Genomic DNA, 14,834 nt, shown 5'->3' with positions numbered 1-14,834 from the left:
CTTAAATAAAGGACAAATATGTACCAAATATTATTAATTGCAAGCTTACTTCATGGCGACTAATTAAAATACGAGCTTTTTCTTCCAAGGGGGAAGCACAGAAGCTTTACTCTAAAATACGTACCATCTAGTTATTGATAAATTATTCTTTTGAATAACTTATTCCTCATAGATAGACCAAGTCCAACCTTGAAAGAGCACTCATGAAACCGTGTGAATACATTTGATCAAAATCCTCTTACGAACTCTTCATTTGTTTCTATTTTATTTTTAGTGATTTACTTTTTTTCCATCATATTTAGTGATTAATTTACTTCATTGAGTTTATTTTGTACTTATCTTTTAACCTTAAGCAAAGGTTAATTTATTGGTCGCAGCCAGCACAAGCAAGATCAAAAGATTGAAAATATAAAGTTTGATTTTAGCTTTTAATTTCCCAAGCATAATATTAGTGGTAGTGAGTAGTGACACGTTGTTTCTGGAGAGCTAAACTTATTTCTTCTCTAATGATCTAACTTAAATAGATAGTTGTAAAATTTATGTTTGGATTATGATTATAGATTAGTATTATTTGAATATTGTTAGGATTTTAAATCCCAAATCCGACCTTTTGTAAGCAGGTTCCCAGGAAAGATTGGAGAGTCACAGCTGGACCACTTAAATACCAACCTCCTTAGACAGAACCTACTTACGTCGTGATGTAAGCGAAGAATAAATAGCACACACAGATTTATAGTGGTTCATCCTCAATGTGAGAACTACGTCCACGTTGCTGCTGCAGATCTTATTAAAGAAGAAATATTACAAGTGTTTACAACACTCAACCTCACAACCCCAATCCTAATTACACTCAAGAATTTTTTTACTAAAAAATTCTATCAAAGACTTCTCTTACTTGAGCCTTTCACTAAGAGTATTTCTCTTAGATGTTTTTCTCTCTTTGGGATGTGTTGTCTTCTTCAATTTTTGGTGTATCTAGCAAATGAGAAAGCTTCCCTATTTATAGGTATGAGATGAACCTATTGATGTCATTAGTGACCCAAGCAAGCACTTGACAATTTTCCAAAGACAAGGAAGTGTTTTCTTCCTCAAAACAAGGGAAGTGTTTTCTTCCCTAAAATAAGGGAGGTGTTTTCTTCCTCAAAATAAGGGGATGGACCCAACAAATCTCCCACTTGAAGACTAATTTTAATTTGTCTTCACACTTTGATCGATGCAGCAGCTCTTTCCTAGTTTCATACTTCGTGCAGGCCAACTGAAGCTGAGCATAGCTTCAATTTGTCTATCGTCACTGCCTTTGTCAGCATGTCTGCTGGATTCTGACTCCCTGCGATCTTCTCAAGCAATAGCGCTCCATCTTCCAAAGCTGATCTAATGAAATGGTACCGGAGTTGTATGTGCTTCGTTCGAGCATGGTAGACCGGGTTCTTTGCCAAATGAATGGCACTTTGGCTATCACAATATAGCACACTTCCCTCGTGGTCCTGATCCAATTCCCGCAGAAAAGATTGTAGCCACATCATTTCCTTTGTGGCCTCCGTCACAGCAACGTACTCAGCCTCACAACTAGAGAGAGCTACTATCTTTTGCAACTTGGAAACCCAAGAGATTGCAGTACCTCCGAAGGTGTAAACATACCCGGATGTGCTCTTTCTGCTATCAACATCACCACCGTTGTCAGCATCAACATACCCTTGCAATCCTGTTTTTGGTTTTCAGAAATACAGAGCTGAACTCGAGCTGCCTTTCAGATATCTGAATATCCACTTCACAGCCTCCTAGTGTTGCTTTCCCGGATTGCTCATAAATCGGCTGACAACTCCCACTACATGTGCAATGTCTGGCCTTGTACATATCATTGCATACATAAGACTACCGATTACAGATGCATAAGGTATCTTGTCCATCTGCTTCTTCTCATCCTCGGTTGTCGGCGACTGATCCTTTGACAACCGAAAGTGTCCAGCCAAGGGAGTGCTGACTGGATTGGCATCATGCATGTTGAACCTTTTGATAACTTTCCTCACATATTCTTCTTGTGAGAGTTTGATGCCCTCCTTGCTTCGATCGATTCTCATCCCAAGGATTTGCTTTGCAGCTCTCAAATCCTTCATTGCAAACTCTTCCGATAACCCTTTTTTCAACCGATCAATCTCCTGTAGGTTTGCTCCTACGATTAGCATGTCGTCGACATAGAGTAGCAGTATCATGTACGAGTCTTCAAATTTCTTCATAAAACTGTCAAACTTTAAATACCACTGTCTTGGAGCTTGTTTTAGTCCGTACAGACTCTTTTGAAGTTTGCACACCAGATTCTCCTTTCCTTTGACTTTGAATCCCTCCGGCTATCGCATGTAGATTTCCTCGTCTAGATCACTGTGAAGAAATGCAGTTTTCACGTCCATCTGTTGCAGATGTAGATTTTCCTTTGCTACCAGTCTAAGAATAGTTCTGATAGTCACCATCTTGACTACGGGAGAGAAGATCTCTGTATAGTCGATGCCTTCTTTCTGTTGAAATCCCTTTGCAACCAGTCTTGCTTTATAACGCTTGCTTCCATTGGGTTCTTCCTTTATCCGATAAACCCATTTGTTTTGCAATGCCCTCTTATTCTTTAGCAACTCGGCTAATTCCCATGTATGATTTGCCGATAGTGAATCCATCTCATCTTTCATTTCTAGCTCCCACTTGGTCGATTCATCGACTTGCATTGCTTCTTCATAACATTCTGGCTCCCCTCTATCAGTGAGTAGAATGTAGTTGAGGGATGGAGAGTACCTGTGAATCGGCTTCCTGATCCTGGATGATCTACGTAGTTCTGTGATTGGCGTCTGCTTATTTGTTTCAGAATCGGCACTTTCATCAGCACCTTCTTGGATTGTTTGTTCCTCTGCCTCGGATGTACCTGGCTGCGGCTCAGGTGTCGGGAAGTCCCTCAAATCGACTATTTCCTATTCTTTTTCCTGATATTCTTAATTTGTTTGCAACTTGTCTTTGTACAGTACCTCTTCGTTGAAGGCAACATTCCTGCTTCGGATGATCTTCCGATTTTGTTCATCCTAAAATCGGTAACCAAGCTCGGTGTCACCATAGCCAATAAAGTAAAACTTCTTTGATTTTGGATCAAGCTTGCTTCTAGCCGTATCATCATTATGAACAAATGATAAGCAGCCGAACACTTTCAGAAATGAAAGATTTACCTTCTTGCCACTTCAGACTTCTTCTGGAATTCTGAAATCCAAGGGAACTGACGGTCCTCGGTTAATTAAGAAGGTCGCGGTATTGACTGCATCTGCCCAGAATGTCTTGGGAAGTCCAGAGTGTATTCTCATACTCCGAGCACGCTCGTTCAACGTTCGGTTCATTCTTTCGGCTATTCTATTTTGTTGCGACGTTCCAGGAATAGTCTTCATCATCTTGATCCCATTATCGGCACAGTACCGTTTGAAATCACCATCAGTGTATTCTCCGCCGTTGTCGGACCTCAAACACTTCAACTTGAGGTTTGTTTCATTCTCAACCATGGCTTTCCATCTTTTGAATACACTAAACACATCGGATTTATTTTTCATAAAGTAAACCCACACCTTCCTGGTTGAATCATCAATGAAGGTCACGTAGTAGTGTGATCCTCCAAGAGAGGGGACAGTGGTAGGTCCCCACACTTCTGTGTGCACCAATTCCAGCTTCTCGACCTTCAACTCCCTGCCTGCATTTGAGAAGCTTACTCGCTTTTGTTTTCCGAGAATGCAGCTCTCACACGTATGAAGGTCCACCGTCTTCAGCTCCGGAATTAAGCCATTTGTCACCAATAGCTTCATCCCCTTCTGGCTGATATGTCCCAGCCGACAATGCCACAAATCTGTCTTCTTTGTGTTGTCAACCACAGCAACAGTATCACGACAGCTAGTCGTCATGTAGAGAGTGTCAATCTTCTTTCCTCGGCCAACTACCATAGCACCTTTTGCCACCTTCCAAGACCCATTACCAAAGTTGAGATCATATCTCTCATCATCAAGCTGACCTACTGAGATCAGGTTTCGCATCAGCTTTGAAACATGTCTAACTTTTGTAATCTTCCACGAGGATCCATTTGACATCTTCAAATTAATGTCTCTCGTGCCAACAATGTCTAGCGGCTCTCCATCGGCTAAATAAACTTTGCCGAGATTCCCAGCCACGTAGTTTGTCATTATATCATGATGTGGGGTGGTATGAAAGGACGCTCCTGAGTCAAGCACCCAAGAGTCTATCGGGTTGTCAGCCGATAGCAATAACGCATCGCCAATGTCTTCCGTAGCAGCGTTGATTCCAGCCCCCTTGTTGTCCTCCTTCTTTGGTGCCCTGCAGTTCTTCTTGAAGTGACCTGGTTTTCCACAGTTCCAACACTCAAGTGTTCGTCCTGGTCTGGATTGACCCCTGCCATTCCTTGACTTCGATCTGCCCCTATTTCAGTTGTAGTTTCTGTCATAATTTCTGCTTCTGTTTTCAACATTAAAATCAGAACTCGTCGATGCCTCTCCAGAATCTGTCCTGCGCACCTCCTCAGCAAGGCTACGATCCCTAACATCGTTGAACTTTAGTTTGTCACTGCCGACAGAATTACTAACCGCTGCTCTCATTGGCTCCCAGCTATTTGATAGGGATGCCAACAAAATTAGAGCTTGTACTTCATCATCGAAATCAATTTTTACCGATGACAATTGATTTACAATGGTATTGAATTCATTTATGTGTGCAGCAACATGAGCATTTTCCATCATCTTTAGATGAAATAGTTTCTTCATGAGAAATACCTTATTATTTGCCAAAGGTTTCTCATACATGTCAGACAATACCTTCATCATATCTGCGGTGGTCTTCTCCTTTGCCACGTTGTGAGCAACGTTCTTCGACAGCCTTAGCCGAATGACTCCCAGAAATTGTCTATCGAGGAGATCCCAATCTGCTTGCTTCATCTCCTCTGGTTTCGGACTGAAGCTTTCTGCCATATAAACAATCTTCAATTTGCATTCTCCAGAACGCAAAATCTGTACCATCGAATTTACCGATGCCGTGCGTCGTACCATCTTCGCCTCCCATCGTTTCTAAATCACAACACAACCTGTTGCTCTGATACCAGTTGTTAGGATTTTAAATCCCAAATCCGACCTTTTGTAAGCAGGTTCCCAGGAAAGATTGGAGAGTCACAGCTGGACCACTTAAATACCAACCTCCTTAGACAGAACCTACTTACGCCGTGATGTAAGCGAAGGGTGGTCACCTGCACCTACCCTTGGCTGGAAAATGGTACTAGTAGATGGATTAGATATTATCAATATAGCTAACAAGATATAAATTAAATTTTGAACACCCTATAAAATAATTGAGATAGATAGCTTAGAGGTAAAGAGTGTTCAATTTTACCTAAAAGTCACAGTTTAAAGCTTGCGTCAAACGCTGGTCATCTTCTTTCTTTAAAAGAAAACATATACAAACAATGTCTGAAGCTACTTGGTTGATTTGTTTGCACTTTTTTTCTTCCATGTTCCGACTATAACATATTTATATTTGAGTTATGATTTGCATTTGGTTTATTCCTATGTTGGTTTGGAGTTATGTTGGACTCATTTGTTAAAGCTCCTTTAGTCTTTTTTCTTTCCTTCCTATTTCCTAGAAAAGAAGAAGATGTATTGTTAAAAAGAAGATAACGAGATCTAATAGCAAGTTAGCTACCACTTATTTTGTTCTCTTTTCTTTTTTAATTGCTTCTGTGAACATTTTAATTATCCAACTTTATTCTCTTTCTTTCTTTTTTTTCAAAGAAAATTAATTAGTCGTTATCTCTCGCTTTATAACATTCTTGGAATGCCCCTTGTTGTTCTCCACTTGTGGGATTACGTGCACTGGGTATGTTGTTGTTTGTTGTTGCTGTCATTTGATACTGTAATCACCGTAAGAGTTTTCTAGCAATGAAATTTATAAAGAATAACTTGTGAAATCAAATGGACCATAAATTTTTAGGCGGGTGTGCAGTGATGATGTTAAAAAAAAATTGTTGTACTCATTCATCGGAAAAAAATTATATATACTTGTCAACATTTGAACAACCTTACCAATATCCGCCATTGCACCGGAGTCGGGCCGAAATCTCTTTCAAGGCAGTGGCTTGCCACGACACAGCGATTTAATTCGATAAGTTAATTCTATTATTTTGTTCAAATTTTTATTGATATTGTTAATATTTCCAACAATTAACACTTCATTAGCTAAAATAGAAGAGTATATTTGAAAAATAAGCAATAAATGGTTATTGAATTGCTAGAATGTGAAATATTTTAGAATAACTAAATTTAGAAGTAAAATTTGAGACGGCAGGTAGTATAAATTAAGGAAGAAAGAAAATATAGATGCTGTTTTTTTTACATTAAAATGCGACATAAAATATAGATGTTGTTTACATTAAAAAGCCACATTTCACCACCTGATACACAATTTGCGTATCTTCGCAAACTTTGTTGTCATTTGTCAACACCGAAATCTTCTCTGACTTTTTTTAATTGAGCTACCCAACGACCGCATTTGTTCTAATTTAAAATTTGTGGATAGTACTTAATATATACTAATTACGCAATAAATCCACATGTATGTGGACTGCGGGGTCCACCACATTATTCAAAATTAAAAAACAAAAAATGAAATAAACCCTCCAAATCAGACAGACGGAGAAACATCAAAATCAAAAGGAGTGTTTTTATTGCTTCATTCTGCCATACAACTTTACTCCACTTTCATGCAACTACGTGGAAACTCACTTCATATTTCATAACTAAGTGCCCATTCCTACTTACTCGTCAATTCAACTATATATTCCTAGTTCCCTCAGCCCTCACTTCCATATCCATAACCTTGTCCATATTTTCACTGACAACACAACCTTAAAACAAAAAAAAAAAGAACCTTGATAGTAAAATGGAAGATCATCAAGAAAGTACCAATGTACACATGTATAGAGGAGTAAGGAAGAGAAAATGGGGGAAATGGGTGTCTGAGATACGCGAACCAGGGAAGAAAACTCGAATATGGCTGGGGAGTTATGAGACACCAGAGATGGCTGCTGCAGCCTATGATGTTGCTGCATTTCATCTAAAAGGTGAGAGAGCTAAGCTCAATTTCCCCGAATTACTAGATACTTTCCCCAAACCTTTAAGTTCAAGACCTGAAGATGTGCAAATGGCAGCTCATGAAGCAGCAATGAGGTTTGAACAGCCAACTCCGGTGCCACCCGAGGGCGGTGGTGGACCGGTGGGCCCGGTGAGGGTAGGTCTATCAGCGAGTCAAATTCAAGCGATTAATGAATCGCCATTGGACTCGCCAAAAATGTGGATGGAGCAAGCTGGGGATTTATTACTGAGAGATCATGTTAGAGAATACACTAGTCCCTCGTCGTATTCTTTTAATGACCCTATGGTTATGTGTGATGACATTGGTGGGTTTAAGGAGTTGGATGAAATGCAACAATATCATGATTCTATTTGGGATTTTTAATTAGGGGAAAAAATTCCATATGGCCCCTTTAAGTAATTATATTTTAGACAAAATTATTTGGGGCCAATTGAAGAAAAACAAAAGTTTATGCCATTCATCTTTTAGGATATTGAATGGTATAAATTTGTGTCTCTTTAATTTATTTTTGTTTAACCCCTTTTCTGCAGAAATAGAGATTCTTTTGTAGAATAAATATTATTATTATATTCTTGAGAAGTCCATGAAGATGGACTAAATCAATATAAAGAGGATAATGGTGGAGCCTATTGAATTTAATTTTGCTTTTCTAGTAGCCTTTATTTCTTTCCTTAATAAACTTTAGTCAAAGAATCTTCATCTATTTTAGAGTTTTTCCCGACATAACTTAGTATATGTTTATGTTGTATGTCCCAGAAAATCACATCGAAAAGTATCTCACTTGACAAAATTGTAGTGTGAATCTTCCAGAATAGCTGATTCGCGGATTCCATTACATAATTATTTCTAGTTCTTTCTTTAAATTGTGTATAGATTATCTTGTTTAACACTTCAAAGTTTCATATTTCTCTATTTCTGTATTCTGGCAAGAATAACAGAAACTATATATTCACCGAACTTTCATTTCTTAAAAAGAAAGAAGCCCCTCGACATAAATTATTTTCACTGAAGTTTGGGTCTGGGCACTTAGCAATCCCTACTTTCACAAGAAGAAAGAACTATAAACTACTTGATTAGAACCTCAAAAAGTAATTTTTTTTGAGAATATACTAATATTCACTAGTAACTTGTGTATGTTGGCCGGAAAGAGAAAACACCAAATGAGGTACATACTATTTCGAAAAGAGATAATTATTGTCCAATACCGTTCGCTCATTTAGTTTTTCAATTTTAGTTCAACTATTTAATTTTTACCCAAATTAGCTCAAATTGTACGGAAAAAGTAAAGGTTTTGTACCCATTTGTCCAAATTCAATTATTTTGAAAGCCAATTCCCCTAAAAGAAGGGCATGTGACACACCCCCATTCAAAAATAAGACTTTCCCAAAGAAACTCATTTTCTCTCTCCATCTTTTCCTTTTCTTTCTCTGTTCTTCCTTTCTTTTCTCTCATTTTTGTTGTTCATACATATTGCTTTTTGGGTTTTCCCTCTATCTCCCATGTTTTGTTATATCCATTCTTCATTTTTTTCTTCAAGATTTCTCATCTCATGTGTTTCCTTACTTTTCTTTTTCCTCTTACAAGCTAAGACCCATTTGTGAAACAAATCTAAATCTGAAAACTCAACTTCTTTGTAACGATTCAGCTTCCATAAGCTTCCTCCGATTCACTCGCTTCACTCTTTTTTTGATTTCATCGTTATTGTAAGTTGAGCGAAAGTACGATGAATTTGATGAGGAAATGAACTGGAATGTTGCAAGAACTGGGAGTTTTAGGGAGTTTATAAGTGGTTCTAGTAGGGAATATGATGAATGAGAAGAAGAAGCACTCCACTATTGATAGTTCGAGTAGCTTATCAGGTAGTAGCCTGAGAATGAAACAATTGATGGTCGTGTACAGATGGAGATACAATGGTGTTTGAGAGGAATTTTTGAGTCCCCAAGGAATACATTGTTCATAAATTGTTATACAAAGCAATACATTTTATATAGGGTATAAGAATGTATATGTAGTGTGTATAATAGTGTATAAGGATGTATATGTAAAGTTACAAAAGAAGTTGAGCAACTTATATATAGCTATACATTACATTACATATACATTATTTATACACCGATGATATAGTGGCCTACATCGGGTGCAAACTAGATGTGTGGGCTGTATATTTGGGTTATACAGTATCCCCTTTTGAAAAAGCGTTACAAAATTTCTCCAAAATAATTGCAATAGCAGCACCAAATAAGGACATACAATAATAATAGGACTAACAATAAAACATTTGAAGCTACAGAAGATTCACCCAAAAATGAGGTATAGTTCTATTTATGGTTCGAGTAACTGGAGTTACAAATTTTATAAAGACCATTGTAGGTATGGTAAATTTTTCACAATTCGACAATTTTACAAGTGGTGGTATATTGTATTAGATGATGGACAACTTAAAGCATCTGTCTTCGAAAATTATTGAGTTTAAATCTCAGCTAGAAAGGAGACTTGAGAGTGTTTTAGATATAAATTGCAAGTGACATGATTAGTTAAAAGTAAACAAAAAGTCAACATCTTCATTATGGCCATGTTTTTCACATAACTTGGCCATAAATGTTGATTTTATTGTAAGATTGTTAAAAACTTTCATGGGAATGGAATGGCTGATTAAGGGTGTGTTCGGTATGTAGGAAAATGTTTTTCAAGGAATGTTTTCTTGGAAAATATTTTCCTAGAAATTAAGTGAATTTCCACTTATTTTCTCATGTTTGTTTGAGTAGTGGAAAATAAGTGAAATTCTTATTTATTTTCTCATGTTCGTTTGGTTGATAGAAAACGTTTTCCAGAAAATACTCATCCAAGCCTCACCAACTCCAACCCAACCCCCACCCCCACTCCCACCCACACCCCACTCCCACCCACCCACCTATGCCCCCATCCCCCGCCCTCAAAAAAAAAAAATCTTTTGATTTTTTTGTTTTGTTTTTTGCACCCCCACCCCACCCCCACCCCTCACCAACTCCAACCCAACCCCATACCCCCAGCCCCGACCCCCCACACCCCACTCCCACCCACCCACCCCTACGCCCCCACCCCCACCATTTTTTTTTTTAATTTTTTGCACCCCCATCCCCAACCACTCCCGTAACCCATACACCACCCCTCCCCCTGCACCCTATCCCTCACCCCCACCCCCTCCCCCGCACCCTACCTCTCACCCCCACCCCCCTCCCCCCACAACATTTTTTTTGAATTTTCTACTCGACCACATCCCTTATCACCCCGCTCATCCCTTGCGTGGAACCCATACCACACCAACACCCCCCCCCCCCCCCAACCCCAATTTTTTTTAAAGTTTTTTATTGTCTTTTGCGGGTTTCTCAAACCCCAACCCCAAAAAGAAATCTTTTCACCCCCCCCCCCCCCAAATACCCCATCACCCCCTCCAAAAGTTTTAATTTTTAACCACGCAAACATTCAAATTTTATAATTGTCAACTTTTTTTCAATTTTTTTGGAGGGGGAGGTGGGGTACAAAAAACCAAAACAAATGTCAAAACCTTTTTTTCAAAAAAAATATTTTGGGGAGGGGGGGGGGGGGGTGCGGGGTGGGGGTTGGGGGGTGCAAAAAACCAAAAAGAAATGTCAAAACTTTTTTTTCAAAAAAATTAATTTTTTTTTGCGGGGGGGCGGGGGGGGGGGGGGGGGTCAAAACAAATGTCAAAACTTTTTTTTCAAAAATATTAATTTTTTTATGCTAGGGGGTAGGGGTGCGGGGTGGCATGGGGGGTAGGGTGTGGGGTGGGGTGCAAAAAACCAAAAGTCAAAATTTTGTTTTCAAAAAAAAATATTTTTTCGGGGGGGGGGGGGGGGGGGGGGAGGGGGAGGGGGTGCAAAAAACCAACAAAAGTCACTTTTGTTTTTTCAAAAAAATAATTTTTTTGTGTCCGGGGGGGGGGGGGGGGGGCGGTGCAAAAAACCAAAAATACTGTCAAAAATTTTTTTCCAAAAAAAAATTATTTTTGGGCGGGGGTGGGGGTTTGGGAGTGGTTGGGGTTTGGTGGTTAGTGGAAAGAACTTGTGAACTTGTTTTCCCTACTTTTATTAAGGAAATCATTTTCTCCAATTTTGAGGAAAATATAATCCAAAATTTTTGACCAAACGAACATGAAAAATTGAAAAACATTTTCTGGAAAATGTTTTCCTCCGTACCGAACACACTCTAAGTGGTGAGGTTTTAACTTTTCACTCAAAATGGAATGAATAACATCACTTGTTATTTTCATCAATAAAAGTTTTGGGCCAAAACAATTATTGGCCGGATAAAGACCAGAACTGCAAAGTACTTCGTTGGTAAATACTTTTCAAATGAGAAACAAAACTTACGTTGCTAATCCGGAGGTGCACTGAGATGAATCACTGAGAATTCGATATACTAATTCTTCAACGTAACAAATTTGTGTCAGAGAAAAGCAAAAAAAAAAACTTTCTCATACTCATATTTACACCAAAGGAATAATTAATAACATGTCAATGCATATACTTTTATTACTTGATATATATAGTTTATTAATGTACCTCAATTTATTATCTACTCACAATAAAAATATGCGATTTAATGTAAACATTTGGAGTCTAAACTTTTTCAAAACCCACATGTTTTTATATAGACAAGTTCTGATAATCTATGTATAGACAAGTTCTGATAATCTATCATACTAACTAAAAAGACTTGACAAAAAGGCTTGTAATTTCAAGATATATTTTGAAAATATTCTTACAAAAATGAATAACGAGCGATAAACTTTAAATCTACCATACTAACGTAAAAGATTTGAAAAAAGCCTTTTAAAAATGAATTTGCAATATTCTTAACAATTTAAAATGAATGATAAACTTTAAACCTACCATACTTGTAAAAAAGTAACCTGCGATATCATAAAAAAAAAAAACTATAAATAATTATTAAGTTTAAACGTTGTTTGTACAGATACGACTATACGACACCTCTATTGATCTCAACGTTCACAGGGGATTTGCCTATTGGCTAGGTGTTCCATCCCCGCAGCATCGATGAGGGGTGGTGCGTTTTAGCACAACACCCCCCACACGCCCGCATCTTGGAGATACTGTATCGGGGCGGTATTTATCATTGCGTTAGGCTTGGTCGAATGCAACACGATCAGGCCCTTCTTACCGTCATTGTCGAGTGTTGGAGGCTAGAGAGACACATTTCTTCTACACTGGTGAGACCACGATCACGCTACAAGATATAGAGGTCATGTTTGGATTGCGGATAGATGGAGACCCATGTACAGTCTGTAGGAGCCTCAAGCAAGGACTTTGCGGGCGGAGTTGACCAGGCTCACCGACTTCTAGCCGCTGAACTCTCATATATCGGGTCACGATCGAGGGAGTGTATCTTCCCTCTGCGCACACTTGTATCAACAAATTGTCGCATAGCCTATTATAGATGGTACTGAGCAAGTGATTGTTGATCGCTTGCTTGTCTTTATTTGCTGATTATATTCGGAAGCATCTTGTTCCCGAACTCGTAGGGTCGCTTCGTGAGCTTACGCTATCTGAGCTTTTTGGACCGTCTAGACTGCTTGGGAGACTACAGTTAGGGCAGTGCTATTTTGGCATACATCTATAGACATCTATGCCAGGCGTCTATTGGCGCTAGTACTGATCTCTGTGAATTTCTTCCTCTCCTCCAGGTAATATATTTAAGTGTATATTCCTAACTTCTAAATATATCTCTTGAAATGATGACTAAAAAATGTATTTTTTGTAATTTCACTTTCATATATGGGCTTAGGATAGGATCCTGCCATTTCAGCCCATATGTAGGGAGCCCCTATGCTCAATGCTGAGGATGCGCCCATAGATGATACGTTGCTGCCCTACGCAAGGAGGTGAACACAAGAGATTGAACGAGATCTGGAGACGCACCACGCCCTTCTTCTAAATAAAGATTAGCTTGATCATATGACAGACGGGCAGGTTAATTTTATTTTTACAATATTACTTTAATTTTTATGTTTTTCCTTGTTGATCACTAATTTCTAGTTTTATTTTTACTACAGTTTGTATGGATGCCATACAATGCGACCATGCAAGGTTTGCCGCCTATTTATAAGGTTGGTCAGGGCGTGTGTATGTCACAAGTCCCGTTGATACACATGAATATTGCGGAGGAACACACGCTCAATTGTGTCTTACGACAGTTCGGGCATGCACAACATATACATGCAGCCACTGAATGAGCCATGGACCACTATGTGCGGGACAATCGATCGACACTTGATGCTGTATTTATTGCCTGGATGGACACCCAACTTAGACATTAGGCTTACAGGCTGCAGAGGAGAGCAGTGGTCAACCAGGCAACTCCGACCAAAGAGTACATGGTGTGGTACCGACGAATCACACACTTGTTGATTGACAATCTCATTCGGCGTGTTCTAGATGGCCGAGGATTCATCTCATCTTCAGGGCAGTATGAGCTGTTGGTAAGTTTAGTAAATCCTACTTCGTGTTTAATAGTCTTTGTTACACCTCGTAATTTTGTACAATGAGATTCGTTAGGTGTAGTTTTCCTAATTGTGGACACTGGAGTCATCTTCTAAGATATATGAGATTATATGTGCCTATTTTATGGTTATGAGGGTTTAAGTTCATGTAATAAATTATAGAAGGATTTGAGAACAAGCGAATTAAGGAAATTAAGTTTGTCGGAACTTTGGGAAAACTTGGCAGAATTTTGGACAGGATTTTTGGTCCAACTTGAGAGAGGTATATCTCCTAGAATATGAGGAGTTTTGGTGTGTAATTTTTTTCAAATTGAATTTCATTGAGTCTAGTTTCCAACGCAACAAACAATTCATCAATGTGACATCGGAATAGAAAGTTATAGGTCTTTTAAGATAGACTGCTCGGGCAGAGAAATTTGACTATTCAGTTTGATGGATTGTCAAATTTTCTGCGACCCGTCAAATGAATTTTTTCCCACCGTAAAGTAGTTCCAGTGAGCACATTTTGGGTGGTCCATTTGATGGACCAATTTGACGGAGCGTCAACTTTTCTGCGGTCCGTCAAAGTGACCGCAAAAAGAAAGTCGGTGGCCGACTTTTTGATGTTATAAATTTGACCCAAGGTTCATTTTTCACCATTTCCACCTCAAAATTCGTCCAAATACTCTCCAAAACCCTCTCCTCAAGTTCATATGCTAATCAAAGTCAAACCCAAGTGGATCAAGAGATTCAAGTGCTAGAAAGCTTACTAGGGTTTGTAGAGTTCAAGAATTCTTTTGGTGTTGAAGTTGGAGGTTTCACCCTAGTGGAATAATTTGATCCAAGGCTTGTTCTTGTGTGATTAAGGTAAGTTTTCACATCTATTTCATGTTGTTAAGGTTGTTTGATTGTTATACAATTTGGTTGAAGAAGGAAAATGAAAAGAGATTTCAAATATGAGTTTAAGGATATTTTGAGCTATAAATTAACTTGAGTTATAATTTTTGGCATGTTATGAGTATAATCTTGTTATGAGTGGTAATAATAATGATGAGGAAGTGTTGTATACAAGTGTATATGGAGTTGTGTTGAAATTGTTGTTATGGGTTGATTATGAAAAGGAGTTTTTGGCGTTGAATGGAGCATAACTTGAATAGCATCTCTTAATTAT

The 14,834-nt window shown here is 38.5% G+C and overlaps 1 protein-coding gene across 1 annotated transcript; it reads left to right on the top strand.

Moving 5' to 3' along the window:
- The first annotated feature begins 6,863 nt into the window (after positions 1–6,863).
- Positions 6,864–7,801, top strand: LOC132605110 (ethylene-responsive transcription factor ERF022-like). The gene has a single exon (XM_060318374.1). It carries the CDS (start codon positions 6,952–6,954, stop codon positions 7,525–7,527), a length of 576 nt encoding a protein of 191 aa, XP_060174357.1. The 5' UTR covers positions 6,864–6,951; the 3' UTR covers positions 7,528–7,801.
- The last annotated feature ends 7,033 nt before the right edge of the window (positions 7,802–14,834 follow it).

The sequence above is a fragment of the Lycium barbarum genome, chromosome 8 (assembly GCF_019175385.1).
Source record: "Lycium barbarum isolate Lr01 chromosome 8, ASM1917538v2, whole genome shotgun sequence".
In the NCBI taxonomy this organism is placed as follows: domain Eukaryota; kingdom Viridiplantae; phylum Streptophyta; class Magnoliopsida; order Solanales; family Solanaceae; genus Lycium; species Lycium barbarum.
The sequence above is the reverse complement of the archived record's forward strand: the minus strand, read 5'-3'. Positions and strand labels throughout refer to the sequence as shown.